We start from the raw sequence: 13569 nt of genomic DNA, 5'->3' as shown, positions 1-13569 counted from the left end.
TTTAGCTCAGAATATCTCCATCCAACTTGGCATCGCACGGGCTGCTGGCTCGGCCCTTCGTTCAGCTCAGCCAGCCTGAGGTTTCTACTACGACATGAAAACTCGGCCCGAGTTGTGACCCGAGAACGTTCCGTTCTGCAGCGAACACTCCTCTGACCCCCCCCTTCCATCGTGTGTCATCACCCGCCGCCCTTCTGTGTAGAGATTTCAGCCCTTTGTCTCGCAGCTGAACGTGCAGGCAGGACCTTTTCATGTACACAGGGGGAGCTGAGGGCGTACTACAGGCACGACATGATCCTAATCGGTGCGAACACGGGCAAGGTGCGGAGTCCCAGGCCCGGTGCCAGGCAGCGAACACAATGGCCGGCCTCCTCGCGATCCCTCGCCAGGCCCCCAAAAGAAATGCCATAAATGAAAATACATAAATAAAAACAATGGCGCGCCATTCCGGCTCGACAGTCCGCAGCTGTTCTTTTGTGTTCCTCCGCTCCCCCCCCACGGCGACACGCGACCGCGACTCAGACACCTACACGCTCCCTCTGCCACCCGGCGCCACCAAAAGAGCCTGTTTATCGCGCTGCACCATATTGCCGGCTTCCACACCGGATGAGGGGGGGGGCGGAGAGACAGGCGGGGGACGGAGCGGGCGAGCAAGAGAGAGGTACCCAAGGAGGGAAGGAGAAAAAGAGTGACAGGAAGCACATTGGAAAGCAAATAATAGAGGGGACAGAGGCTAATTAAGGGAGGCTGGATTAATTAGGCTTTCGGCCCGCCTGCCTCTCATACCCGCGCTGTTTTCTCTCCTCACGCCGTCCCACCTCTCCTCGCTCACAACGCGACCTGCTGCCATGCGTCCACTCACCGGAGTGTGCGTGCACGGGTCTGTATGTGTGTTATGTGATCCTGTTAAACGTATATTTACAACCTATGCATATCCATTACAGGTCCTCCTGAGGATATGCTTTTACAAGCTGTTGGCGTGTGTGTGTGTGTGTGCGCGGGCGTGTGTTTGCCCATGTGTCTGAGTGGGTGTGTGTTACGTGATGCTGATGAATGCTTTGAGATGCTTTGCCACATTTTAATGTGTTTATGTCACATATATGTGACGTTATTATTACAAGTTCCCATCACAACCATCCAAACGTGTCCAGTTATGTTGGTGTTATTTTTGTGGGTGTGGGTACATGTTTGTGATGCTGGTTTATGACATATATGTGACATTTATTTCCTTTTTGGTCTGGTGTATGACAGGTGTGGATGTGTGCATGAGGTGGTAAACGTGATATTGTCCACAGTTATTTATTTATGATATAATATGTATGCTATTCACTGGTCCCATGATGATAATTGGTGCATGTGTGTGCACATCTGTGTGTGTATGTGGGTGGATGGGTGTTATGTTGGATGTTGGATTTTATTAGCTGAATATGTAATTTCAGTATTTTTGAAATACTAATTATGATATTAAATCAAATTAATGTGCATGTTAATGCTATGTTCATTGGAAATTGTGCAATGGTTTGGTATCAGTCAATTTAACAATCAGAATGTTTGCATAAGCCTGATTTCAAATTATGGTGCCATGGTGGTTTGTGTGTGCGTATCTGTGCACAGAACTACATTGTGAATAAAGTATTTTCTCAGATCAAACACTTGTAACTGCACATGCGCTTCGAGCTCCACAATGAGTGGAAATGTCAGCTATAGATAAAGCAACTGAATTAACATTTCTCACAGCCTGGTCAAAAGATGCTTCTGCACATGCCAAGGACACTTATTCTCCTGAAATCAGCACCCTCCTCTCAAAAGCCATGTCTTTAGGGGTCATCCAATTGGATGCAGCCTGCAATTTAACCATCACTTCATCCAGGGCTGTGTTTTTCTTAGGGGTCATGTGGGAAAGGCCATTTTCTTTGATGGAGCCCAACAAATGAAGCCCTGACCCGATGTATAAAAATCTCCCACCGGGAGCTCTTTTCAATGCAGTGTTTCATACGGCATACAGTACATTTCATACAGCATGCAGTACATTGAAAAGAGGTTGGGTGTTTTTTTTTTTTCCTCTCTGCTCCGTGGAGCAAACTTTGCGGACCCTTCACCCCGTTCCACTGATGAACTTCAGCCAGGCACCAGGGAAGGGGCCGTGGGATAAATATTTATCAGCAGGTCGGGGCTCTGCCAAGTTCCAGATATGGGCAGAATAAAAAAATGGTGATTGACGTTGCAGCCCGTGGCAAGTAATTCATTTTTGAGAGGGAGTCTGGAGTGCCCTTGCCCCCACACTCCAGGCACAAGTTTATGATAATCCTAATAAATTATGATGTGCTGCGAGGACATTAAAAACGGTGATTGGCACTAAATCAAATGGGCTGCGCCTCTCGGGTCGAATCGGGAGGGATGTGCTGAGGTGGCCTGTGGCCCTCGTTCCATCGCCTCTGTCTCAACAACTTCTCATCTCTCACCTTTAATCTCTATGGCAACAGCCCCCCCCCAACCATTTTTACTGGTGTTCACCGCTGCCATCCACTTTTCCCCATGTGCGTTTCATTCCATCATGCTCAGTCGCATCATTCCTCCTTGTCCTGATTCTCATCGCAGTCATTACGCTTCCGGCTGGCGGCGCAGCGCTGTTTGTGCAGCTCCAAACCTCATTTTTAAATGATGTGTGAGTTTAATCAATTTTGCAGAATGGCCTCGAAACGCTGCTCCCATTTACCAGTGCTTGCCTTTTCCCTCTAATCCAGGCTTTTGTCTCGTTGGTTTCTGCTCCGTTTTTAATTTTTTTTTTTTCTTTCATCGCTCATCTCCTCCTGAACAAACGTCGCGGTGAGCACACTGGCCGACACCCAGACGGAGACCCAAATTTTTAATCTGGAACGGGAGCTTTCATCCAACCTGTGGATTAATCCATTTTCATTATCTGCAGGGGTCAGAACAAAGCATCAATTTGTTAACTGAAATCTGGTTAGTCTGATGTTGATGACTGCCCACACAGCTTTAATTATTTTCAGGAAACAGAGAACTACATTTTAATTAAAGCAATCAAACTGAATTAATGCCTAAACAGCAGGAAAAGGCAAGGTTAAGCATTTGATGTGAGTGCCTTAAAAATCGACAAAAATCAACCGGAGGGCTACAGTTTCTAAGGACAAATAAAAAAGTTTGACTTTCTCTGTAACTTCAGCATCCTACTCAGCAATGGATATTTAGCTGAAGATGACGGGCTGCATCGGGGTGCACAGTTGCTGATGCGGTCATTATAAAAATACTCAGGCATCCGGACATGGTGACAGTGGGATTAAATTTTAAACGTGAGGTTGTGCCGGTACATTGCAAAAGAGGTACAATATCAAATTGAGTTAAATGTGCATTTTTACAGGGCAAGCTTTCCTTTGTGTATAATCATCTGGAGCGGCAACTTTTGTCTTATTGTGATCTTTGTAATGTGCAATGTAGAGTATTTTTCCGCGGCTGACAAGTGCTAATCAAATTAACATTTCATGAAACAAATGAACAAATATTGAAACAAATTTACACCACGCAAAACTTACAAGCAGTGAATCATACAGAAAGGGTAGGTATGATGTGAGCCAGTTCACAACAGTTTCTGTGATGCTTAATGTTTAATTGAGCAAGACACGTAACCCCGAGTTGCTCCAGTTGTCCCTGATTGTCCCTCTGGATAAGGGCGCCTGCTAAGTTCTAAAAACTGCGATGTTTATCTGCTCCTGGTTTAAATGCTCAAATGCAAATATGATAGACAGTCCATTAAAAAATAACATTCATTTTGATATTTCTCTGAGGTCAGTCAAGTATTTTTGGATAAATCTGTTTCCGTTTCTACGGCATTTAATTGGTCATTAAACCCTGTGCTTGACGCTGATGTGAAGGCTTACAAATGTGGATGCGAATTGTATTTTTTACCCATGTATTGTTAACTTTAAAAGCAGCACAATGATACAGCTATTTAAATATAGTAACCCACCTTCTCAAAAAAGAATTAATAATTTCTTTCATGCATTACGTGCAAATACATTTGCATTTATTTAGCTGATCCTTCCCCCCTATATGTAAACACAGTCCCACCCTGATCAACAGTAGGGTTAAGTTTCCCAGGAGAACACAATGACAGAATCAAGGTTTTGCAGTTTTTTTCTGTGATTTATGCAATGCTAATTCTCTCTAGGCAATCAGTCCAATCAGTGAATGAAGACAGATTTATGGGTAAGATTGATCACCCCTGGGTTAACTGGTTGATTGCTTAGACAGTTGCCCAGTAGGCTAATATTGCCTACTACTTATCATTTGCCAGTCAGCTTGGTGAAGATGGAGTCCCAACAATCATTGTAAAAGGCTGCTGGGTAGTGTGCTTTGAGGGAGCCTTGACGATTGCACCGGATGTGGTGTATTCCATTGCCTCCCCCATATCAATGAGAAAAGCTTTTTTATAGTCAACAGGTGACATCAAGTGTCCTTGATAACCATTTCCAGGCATTTCATGGGTAAAGAGTTCAGGGAGTAATGGCTATATGTTGTGTCTCTTGCTGATCTTTGCGATCTGCTGTGCTCATGAATCCAATCCAATGGAATGGACATGAAAGAAATGGGATGTTCGTAAAAAAAAAAAAATCTGACATGCAGGCTGAATTCTAAAGCACAAAGGGGCACATAGAGCTCATCACTCACTGCTGACGTGCCTTTTCCTGGACAGCCGCGCAGCCATGGCACATAGGAATTGATGCAGAACCGCTGTCATCCGAGAGAAGGATAAAAACGAGCCGTGTACAATATTTTTCTCCAAGAGCGTAGTCTACAGGCAGAGGCCAAATCTACATGCGATTGGCGATATGAGCGATATAATTGGGGCCTGTGAGTTTATAACAGTGGCGGAGCAGTCTAGACGAACATGCTGGACATGCTGAGTCACCCGTGAATGTCACACAAAAGGGCGTGAGGAGCCTGAAAGCGAGATCCCGTGCAGACTATGCTGCATTTCTGCATCTCACATGTGGATGTGATGTTGTTGGCTTCATCGGTCTTCAATTTGCTGAATCACTCGCAAAAGAAAACAAGGCCCATGTGCTGGGTGCGAAATTAACTTTTTGATCCAGCAGCCAAAGTGCTCGTAAGCTGCCAAAAAAACCACCAGGCAGTTAGACTCTGTACCAGCCACAATGTTTATTATTCTCCAGAAAAAAAGAATATTCCTTTTTCTAGCACTAATTGGTCCAAATTTCCTCGGGGAAGTTTTCAGCCCACAGACTTGAGGCCAAGCTTTTCAGCCTCCATTTCCTGATTCCCATCACAAAATAACTGATCGTATCTAGATCGTATCTAGACTTATCTATGGTGTAAGGATGGCCGCGCAAACAGTGAATAATCCGCACTTCAGAATCAAAAGCTGGCAATTCCCTAAAAGCCCTGGATGGACTTTCCATTTAAAGCAGTGTTTCTAAATCCCCCTGTTGGAGCACCACCAGATAGGATAAACTCCAGACTTCCCAGCCATCCCACTGCAGGTTCATTTACTGACACTTTAATGAAAAATATTTCTTTTAATACTACTTTTTTAATCCACTTGGAAACGGTCTCAGGCCCATTGAAGGATCACAGAGATGAGTGCAATGGAATTTCAGAAGCTCTTATACCTTGTATATACCAATCTGAACTTGTAATTTCCCGCCACTGGCTGCAGACCCTCCCAGTTACCATTTCTGATCATTTCCCACCATGCCTGTGTGCCACATCAATCAGAAAAAATATATATCTTTGAGTCCCTGAGATCAGAGAATGTACAAAAGTCGACAAGAAGAGGTTAACCCTGATGCCTCCGAGCCAATCATCCCCTGCACCTCATTGCTCCTGCCGGTTGGCTGGCCTGCCTGGCCTGTCAGCTAGCCTACCTGTCTGATTGTACTGACTTCAAGCCCATCATGCTTGTCCCCAGGCAGTGGGGCATCTAACGTGGCCCGGCCATGTTTTTAATCCCTCTGTAGCCTATGATAAGTTCACAGGGAGAGCTCTTAGCCCCCAGGTAAGCAAGTCATCACTGAGGTGAATGCACAGATGGCGTGCATACAAATGTGGCCGGGGCACTTCAGTGCAGCCATCACAAGCGTTTGGTCTCCGCGTGCGTTCGGAGTCTGTGTGTGGATTAAAAAAAAAAAAACGCTCTAAATCAAGAGTACTCACCTTCCTCCGGCACGTATTCCCTTCAAAGACACACTGCTGTTTGCATTCTTGAACACAAAGCTTGTTTCTTTCTTTCTTTTTTTTAATGAGAGAGGCAGAACTTAAATGAGTGGGTAGCTGATGATGAGAACAAAGCCCATGGAAATCCATGAGAGGAAAATCAGGATCCAGGAAATGAAGAAAAAGAACTAAAACTAAGACAGAGAAGGAGCAGAGTTGGAGGACATGAAGAAGGAGGCTATCATTATAAGAGCCCTTGTTACCTTTGGAAGAGTGGCGCGAGGGGAAAAGAGAAGAAGGAGAAGAGTTTGCTCCCTTTCCAGGTAATGTAATGCGATTGCTATATTGGTGATCTAACACCCTCATTAAGCACGAATCAAATGGCGCGGCAAGAACCGACGACATGCAGCCGGGGTTTATAAGAGACAGGATTAGGAGGATGAGAGAGATGTTCTCATGCTAGCGATAAGTGTTTGAAGTCCCCTGCATGGCTAATTGTCTACCGAAGACATTACTATCCTGTATTAGGTCCGTTGGCTGAGGATTGGGCCAGTTCTGCTATTTCTCTCCCCGCAGCAACACTTTAAGTATTTGTGAGCGTTTGCACAAAAGAAAAAAAAATTGCAAAAGATGTTGGAGCAAAATCATTTAAAGCACCAGTTTCAGTTATTTCCCATCTTTCCATGAAGTCAAAGTTATGATTCACTTGCATCATTAAAGTAACTGATCTTCAAAGAAATGTGCATAATGTGGCCTTTTCAGTTGTGATAGTGACTCATTTTTATTGGGGCACTTGCTGCACGCACAGCAACTCGCAGCAACAGTCATGCAAAACCGACAGTACCAATGAGAGATGCAATTCAATGAACACACGCCTGGTACTGGTTTCATAGCACTTTCCACTGTGCAGCATTCACTGCATGAACTGCATGTCGAGTGAAATGAATATGGTCCAGAAACCAAAACACCCTTCTGTCACATTCAAAACGCATTGGCTGAGAACCGCAACATAACACACATTTCATGAAAGAACTGTATATGGCCTGTATCTTATAAATTGTGTGCAGACACGTGTGAAAGTTTAAGCCATATATTAATGTCTAAAAAAAAAATGCTGCAACAAATGTTCTTTTGGAATTCAATAGCAGCTGTCCAAGCATGACTCTCACGGATCCTCCAGTAAAAATTTCACTAGGTGGAAAAAAAAGGCCAATGACAGGGAATGCAGAATTGAAAAAAAAAAAAATCAATTTGCCATTTGGGAGAAGAATAAACGAGCACTAGAAAAAAAAATAGTAATAAAAACCTCTCACAATTCATGGAAGAAGCTGTCACTTATCATGGCACAGTTTATACAGGCAAGATTATGCAGTATGGAAACAGTAGATGGATGTCCCTATTTGAGATTCAACACACATTCACTTGTAATGTCCATATAAAAGAGCAACGAAGGATTGAATAATAAACTGAAAAGATTAATGCAACATAATGATCACCATTTGTTGGGATACTTTGCATTGCCAGAGCTTTGTGATTAAAACCTGAAGACACCTATATGGTGCAGTCAGTGGTCAATTCAACCGAACAGAGTCAGAATTAAAAATACCAAATATTTGTGGTATGTGTCTGATTTTGTTCTGTGTGTCAGTGTGATGGGTCATACCTCGCATTCTCTGGATCCAGAGATGGTGTAGGTGCACGGTCCTGTGCCATTGACCAGCACGTCTGTAGCCTCCGTGTTCGTGGGCTTGTAGTCCACATAGTACTCCTGCAACGGAGAGCTGAGCGTGCGCTCGGTCTCCCGGGACTTTTTCCGACGTTTGCGGGCCGATGCAGAGTTCTCCTGCAGCTGCTTGACACTGCTTGGGTAGCGCTTCCATGAAACATAGATCACCAACAGGATCATGGCCACTGACAAGAAAAGGGCGACGCTCCCTGCCACAATCTTATGGAAGGAAACAGGTTCCATGTCCTGATCTGGAGGAGGAGCCACTGGCAGGGTTGGAGAATAGGGTGAGGGACCTCCCCAGGAAGTTCCCTCCACTTTCCTGCCACCTTCAGAAGGTAAGGTGTTAATGGATGGTCTTATTTCAGTTTTCACTGGGACATTAGATGCAGTAAGCGGCGTACCAGAAGGTGTCGAAGGTGTGATCTTACACACACCATTTGTGTCGATGGCATCCATAACCTTTTCACCTTGGACCTCCTTCGGGGAGGCACATATCATGGTTGTCTCCTTGTTTCCTTTGAAGTTCCTCAGCCAGGTCACCAAGGGGCAGATCGCCAGCCCACAATCCCACATATTGCCTGCTAGGCTGACGGTGGTCAGGGAGATCCAGGTGGCCACTGCTTCCTGGGATACATTAGCCAGCTTGTTGGAGTCCAGGTTCAGCGTCTGCAGGTTTGGCAAGCACTGGTAGACCTCAGGATCTATCTCTTGTAGATCGTTGCCTGAGAGGTCCAGCTTCTGAAGCGAAGTCCAGGTCCACGTCAGACCCTGGTTCATGTAGCGGATGCGATTCCACTGAAGGTAGAGTGCACGCAGGTTGTAAAGCCGTGGGAATTGGGAGAAGTTAATCTTGGAGAACTGGTTGTGTTCCAGGTGCAGCTCAGTGAGGTGGAGAAGCCCGGAGAAGGCGTTGCGAGTGATGCTGCGCAGACGGTTGTAGCCCAGGTCTAGGAACTCAAGGTTGCGACAGTCCTGGAAGAGGCGAACAGGGATGTTCTTAAGAGAGTTGGAGCGCATGTGCAGACTGAGCAGCTTGCGCAGGCCCTGGAACTGGCCCGGCTGCAGCGCCTGCAGCTTGTTGTAGGACAGGTCCAGGTTTCGCAGGTTTGGTACCAGGTGGAAGGTGGTGTTGTGGAGCATTGTTATTTTGTTTGAACTCAGGATCAGTTCCTTAAGCCTCCTAATGCCTTGGAAGGCACGGGCGTCCACACTAGAGATGTAATTGTGATCCAGGTAAAGCCAAATGAGCTGGTTGAGGCCCACAAACTGTCCTGCACGCAGGCTGGCCAAGCTGTTGTAGCGGAGGGACAGGCCTTGGCAGCCGCCCGACAGGTTCTTGGGGACATCGCGGAAAGCGCTGGACTCGCAGTAAACAATCTTGCCATCGCAGCGGCAGCTCCGGGGGCATGGGCGTTCGCCAAGACATGGGGACGCTGACAGCCATGCCTGCAAGAGCAGAGGCACCATAAGCCACCGGCGTCGCATGGCACAGCCTGAGACCGGAGAGAAGGAAAGAGACAAGGTGAGAACGGAAACGGGCAAGAGAAAAAGCGAGCCAATTAGTTAGGACTAGTACGAACCTATCTTCAGTACATCTGGTCTATTATTCAGGTTCAGTGGAGACAATGTCCTACCTAATTAGAAACATGTACATTTAATTACCCTTTCCAACCTCACCTCTCTATGATGGCCCCACCCTTGAGCTAATGGAGTCCACCGTCCATAGTAGGGGGGCTCTATAAACGCTTTTAATAAGGATGCGCTCCAGCTGTCCCTGTCTGCATTTAGAGCCTCACTCTGAGCTACCACGGCGCTCGCGGCAAATCAGAAGAGAAGCCATAAAAGCATGGCCGCCGCTCGGCAAATTAACATTCCGGACATGACGCCCGTGTACACAAATCTGGAGGCGTAGCAATTTAGCATCTCGCCACTTCATTTTGAACCACAACTGATTCACAGTGAATCACGGCTTCCACTTCTGTAAAAAAAAATAATAAAAAAAGTTCAAATGCTGGAGCTGGCTCTCACGAAGCCCGGTGGAATTAAACAATTTGCAAACAAAGTGCAAATAAATCAATGGCCGTGCCCCTCCACACGTAACTTAGAGCACGTTCAACAAATAGTGAATCAGACAATGCATAGCTTTGGCTCACTTCAGAAAATGATTCATGTCTGAGTGGCCCTACATGTGTTGGATTTATGTTCAGATCCAAAAGAAAGATGGGCGTCTGGGAAGAGAAGTACAAAAAAGAACACACACTTTTACATGAAAGACCCACACAGCTCTGTTCAATGGCGTACAGATCGAGTCGGTTCTTGTAACAGATCCTTTTTTTTTTTTATTATTTTTGTTTCCTAACCATCTGCTGATTCCACATGGGGCTTTTGGGTACACATGTGTATGAGTGTTTTTGATTTTCTTCCTTTGTTTCCCCGAAACAAGAAGACCATTAAGAACATTAGCCTTGGCACATTAAATTGAAGTGTCTTAAATTAATCCATTCATTTTGATCTTTCGAGTGTTCAAATTTACATTTATAAATGTTAGTTATCAATATTATACTTTTAACAAGTCCTTAATTTCCCAGCAATAAGCATTTAAAAGCAAACAGCTATTTGAAAGTGCATTAAATGGTTTTGTAAAGGAACAAGGAACAAGTTCATTGCAAGTATGTGTCTATAAAGCTAAATAGGTCCTCAGTTTCATTCTCTGATGCTGTTTTTTTCTTAGGAATTAAAGTATTTTAGGTTCAGAATGACTGCATTTCATTAAACTGGATTCGTAAGAACATGAACATTTGCAAGTCATGCATGCTTTTGCCTCAACATTATCATTTTAGAGGTTACATATGTTTAGCAACACTCAGTATATTGTAAGTGAAGTCATGGGTATCTATTTGGCATAAAATGACATTTTCCAAAGGCACATGATCACAGACACATTCACCGTGTCCTCTCAAGCACAATTCACCGTGCAACTGTTGCAAGGACTGGACCAACAAACAAAACTGTGATTCTTTTCTGCACGCACAAAACAAACTATTAACTCCGCTGTGCCGGTCCAGCTTCATTTTTTGATCTAATTTCATGGTCCGTTGTTCTGTCTTAGCTGCGGCGGTGTTAGCTTACATGCTACCAGGAAGCTAGCAATGAGAAAAATGTCCCCACTGACATGCCTGAGCCATCCTATTACTCTCCAATTATAATCCAAATGAGTGCTAGCCTGCCAAATCACTTTTATTAACATGGCTCTCCAATGGCAATGCTTCCCGTCCTGTGTTTACTTTGCCACAGTGCACTATGGGAGCAATAGCCATCGTAAAATGTGGCATACAGGCTGTGAGGGGATACAGATTACTATTCATTTGATTATGATATGTTAGTAAAAAATGTAAAAACCCTTTCAAGTTCATTTACGCTCCAGTTAATTTGCTTGTGTACGAACCATTGCTCAAAATAATTGGTGATTTCATCAAAAAGCATTCGTGTCAATGAAAAATAAAATGTTCAGCCTGGAGGTCTCCAGGTCTGCTTAGGATTTTGACCCAAATCATTTTCTTTCTTGCAGAACACAATATTTTATCTTATTTTATGATTGCACTACATTCACAGCAAAGATTTGTTGACTGTCAGCCTTTAAGAGCCCAAATGCAGATTAGTTTTGAATGCAGTTGATCTGATGAAGGGCCATTAGGGAAAGAATTATCATCTCCATTTAGAGTGGGACTGAAAAATAAAATGTACCGTTTTGTTCAGTTAGGCTCTAGGACCTGGAGGTGCATCTGATAGAACTCAATGTTTAAATAAAAGCGGTTATAAAAGGGTCACTTCACGAGAAAATGAAATGACATACCGGTATGTACATTCCCCCTTTTCACCATACATTCCAAGCAACCAAGCATGCTAATATGAGTACATACGACCAAATAGTCCCATGTGTTCAAAGTTCGGGGAGTGAAAATGAACAGACCTTTTCCACCTTTAATAAATGAACAGGCAAGATCAGCACCACGGACAGCTCCCCTACGTTATCATTAATGGTGTAATATATAGCCCAAAGAATGAATTGAAGTTGGTGACAAGCTTTAAGCTTTAAACTTCGTTCCTTGTTCCTATAGCCGTTTACATCTTAAAGAAAAAACGCAGCCATTTCTATTTGGCTTCACACTGAAGCTGATGACTTGCACGGAAGGGCTGGTTTACCCTGCATCTCAGAAACACCACAGCGGTGCAGAACTGCCACATTTCACCATGATTTAAGTCAGAGATGCCAGACCTGTAGCACACCTTCCAAAAAACCCGATTTCCCTTTTACTTTGGAGAAAACCATTCAAATGGTGTATTGTGACCTTAAAAGACAATGTAATGGTGTAAATGTAACACCTTTAATCCCGACCTGTAGTGTGTAGTGGATGGAACGGGTGTGAGTTTCTACAGCTGCTTACCTGACATGTATACAGAAACGCTGTTCGGTGTAATACTTCAGTAAAAATCAAGTGGGAAACGACCGATCGTGCAGATTCCTAAAACGAGCTGAGCCAATTGTGTCGACTTGCACTTGCGCAAACTAAAGCGCAACGATCTGACACGGCGTGCCGTGTATCCTGGCCACGAAGGGAAGGAAAAAGCACAAAAACAGTTCCCACCCTCTCTCTCTCTCTCTCTCTCACACACACACACACACAGAAAGAGAGAGAGAGAGAGAGAGAGAGAGAGAGCACCAAATTCAGTCTTGGAAACGAACGATAGATTTTCCCCCACTTCCTCGCCAGCAATCTGGAAAACTGTCGGCTACCCACGGCTTTTGCCATATGCCACAATTGGGCACGAGGGTAAATTTTTTTTAAATTTTTTTTAAGCATCGCCTCCATCGTGAACCCGAACACCAGTACGCCGGGGGGAAAAAACCCACCCTCTCCCACGCAACCTCCCCATCTTTTAATAATTACGCACCGTTGTGTAAAGTTGACTGGTCTCCAGCAGCGGACACCACTGGCATTCTGCTCCCCAAAACCAGCTCGGAGGGGAAAAAGGGGGATCCGACGGACGCGCTCGTCGTCTGGAAACCCCACTTCCAGTTACTTGGACAAGATGGGTGACCTGCGCCCCTCTTCTACTCATATGAGCGTATAAAAAATACGTTTCCTTCGCCTGATGTAGTGATTATAAGAGCTCGTTCCGTTTATTAAGAAGATAAAAAAAAACACCAGGGACGCCTCCATAATCTGCGGCAACGTTTTACGCGCATGCAGCCATATTAATATTGCCGGGGACACTCACCCATATCCACGCGTGTTTCAGCTCCTGTGCGCAGCGCTCAGAGCCGCATGGTCCGCGTTCTGCTCCGCCGGTACCGAGGCGCACCTGCCCACCGCTGCCTCCGCTACACAGGGCGAGGGTCGTGGTGCTCCTGCTGCCCCGGCGTCAATCCTTCATCGAGGAACTCGTGCCATCCCCCCCCCAAAAAAAAATGAAAAAAAAAAAAAAAAGAACTAAACAGTAAATGACAAACAGAAATTTTAAAGCGGCAAATATCCCACCGGGAAAGGTAGCTCCGAGCTCAATTTTTCTTTTTCTGTTGGAGAAAGAGGCTATTTCCACATCCAAGTTACATAAGGCGATCCGCGTTCAACTTGGAATCGGGGTTC

At 44.9% G+C, this 13569-nt stretch overlaps 1 protein-coding gene across 4 annotated transcripts in view; it reads right to left on the bottom strand.

Moving 5' to 3' along the window:
- Positions 1-13337, bottom strand: part of LOC114787069 (leucine-rich repeat transmembrane neuronal protein 4) — a 75352-nt gene extending 62015 nt beyond the window's left edge. The window contains exons 1-3 of one of the 4 annotated variants that reach the window (XM_028974818.1): positions 13202-13337; positions 7856-9414; positions 6193-6267 (exon numbers count right to left, since the gene is read on the bottom strand). In XM_028974818.1, coding sequence (XP_028830651.1) covers positions 6193-6267; positions 7856-9414; positions 13202-13205 — 1638 coding nt within the window. In that variant the 5' untranslated portion in view covers positions 13206-13337. Of the gene's footprint in view, positions 1-6192; positions 6268-7855; positions 9415-12366; positions 12395-12874; positions 12989-13201 lie in introns of those variants that run through there. The other 3 variants (XM_028974816.1, XM_028974817.1, XM_028974819.1) reach the window with 3 other exon arrangements.
- Positions 13338-13569: the final 232 nt, after the last annotated feature.

This window comes from Denticeps clupeoides, chromosome 3 (genome assembly GCF_900700375.1).
Source record: "Denticeps clupeoides chromosome 3, fDenClu1.1, whole genome shotgun sequence".
Lineage (NCBI taxonomy): Eukaryota > Metazoa > Chordata > Actinopteri > Clupeiformes > Denticipitidae > Denticeps > Denticeps clupeoides.
The sequence above is the reverse complement of the archived record's forward strand: the minus strand, read 5'-3'. Positions and strand labels throughout refer to the sequence as shown.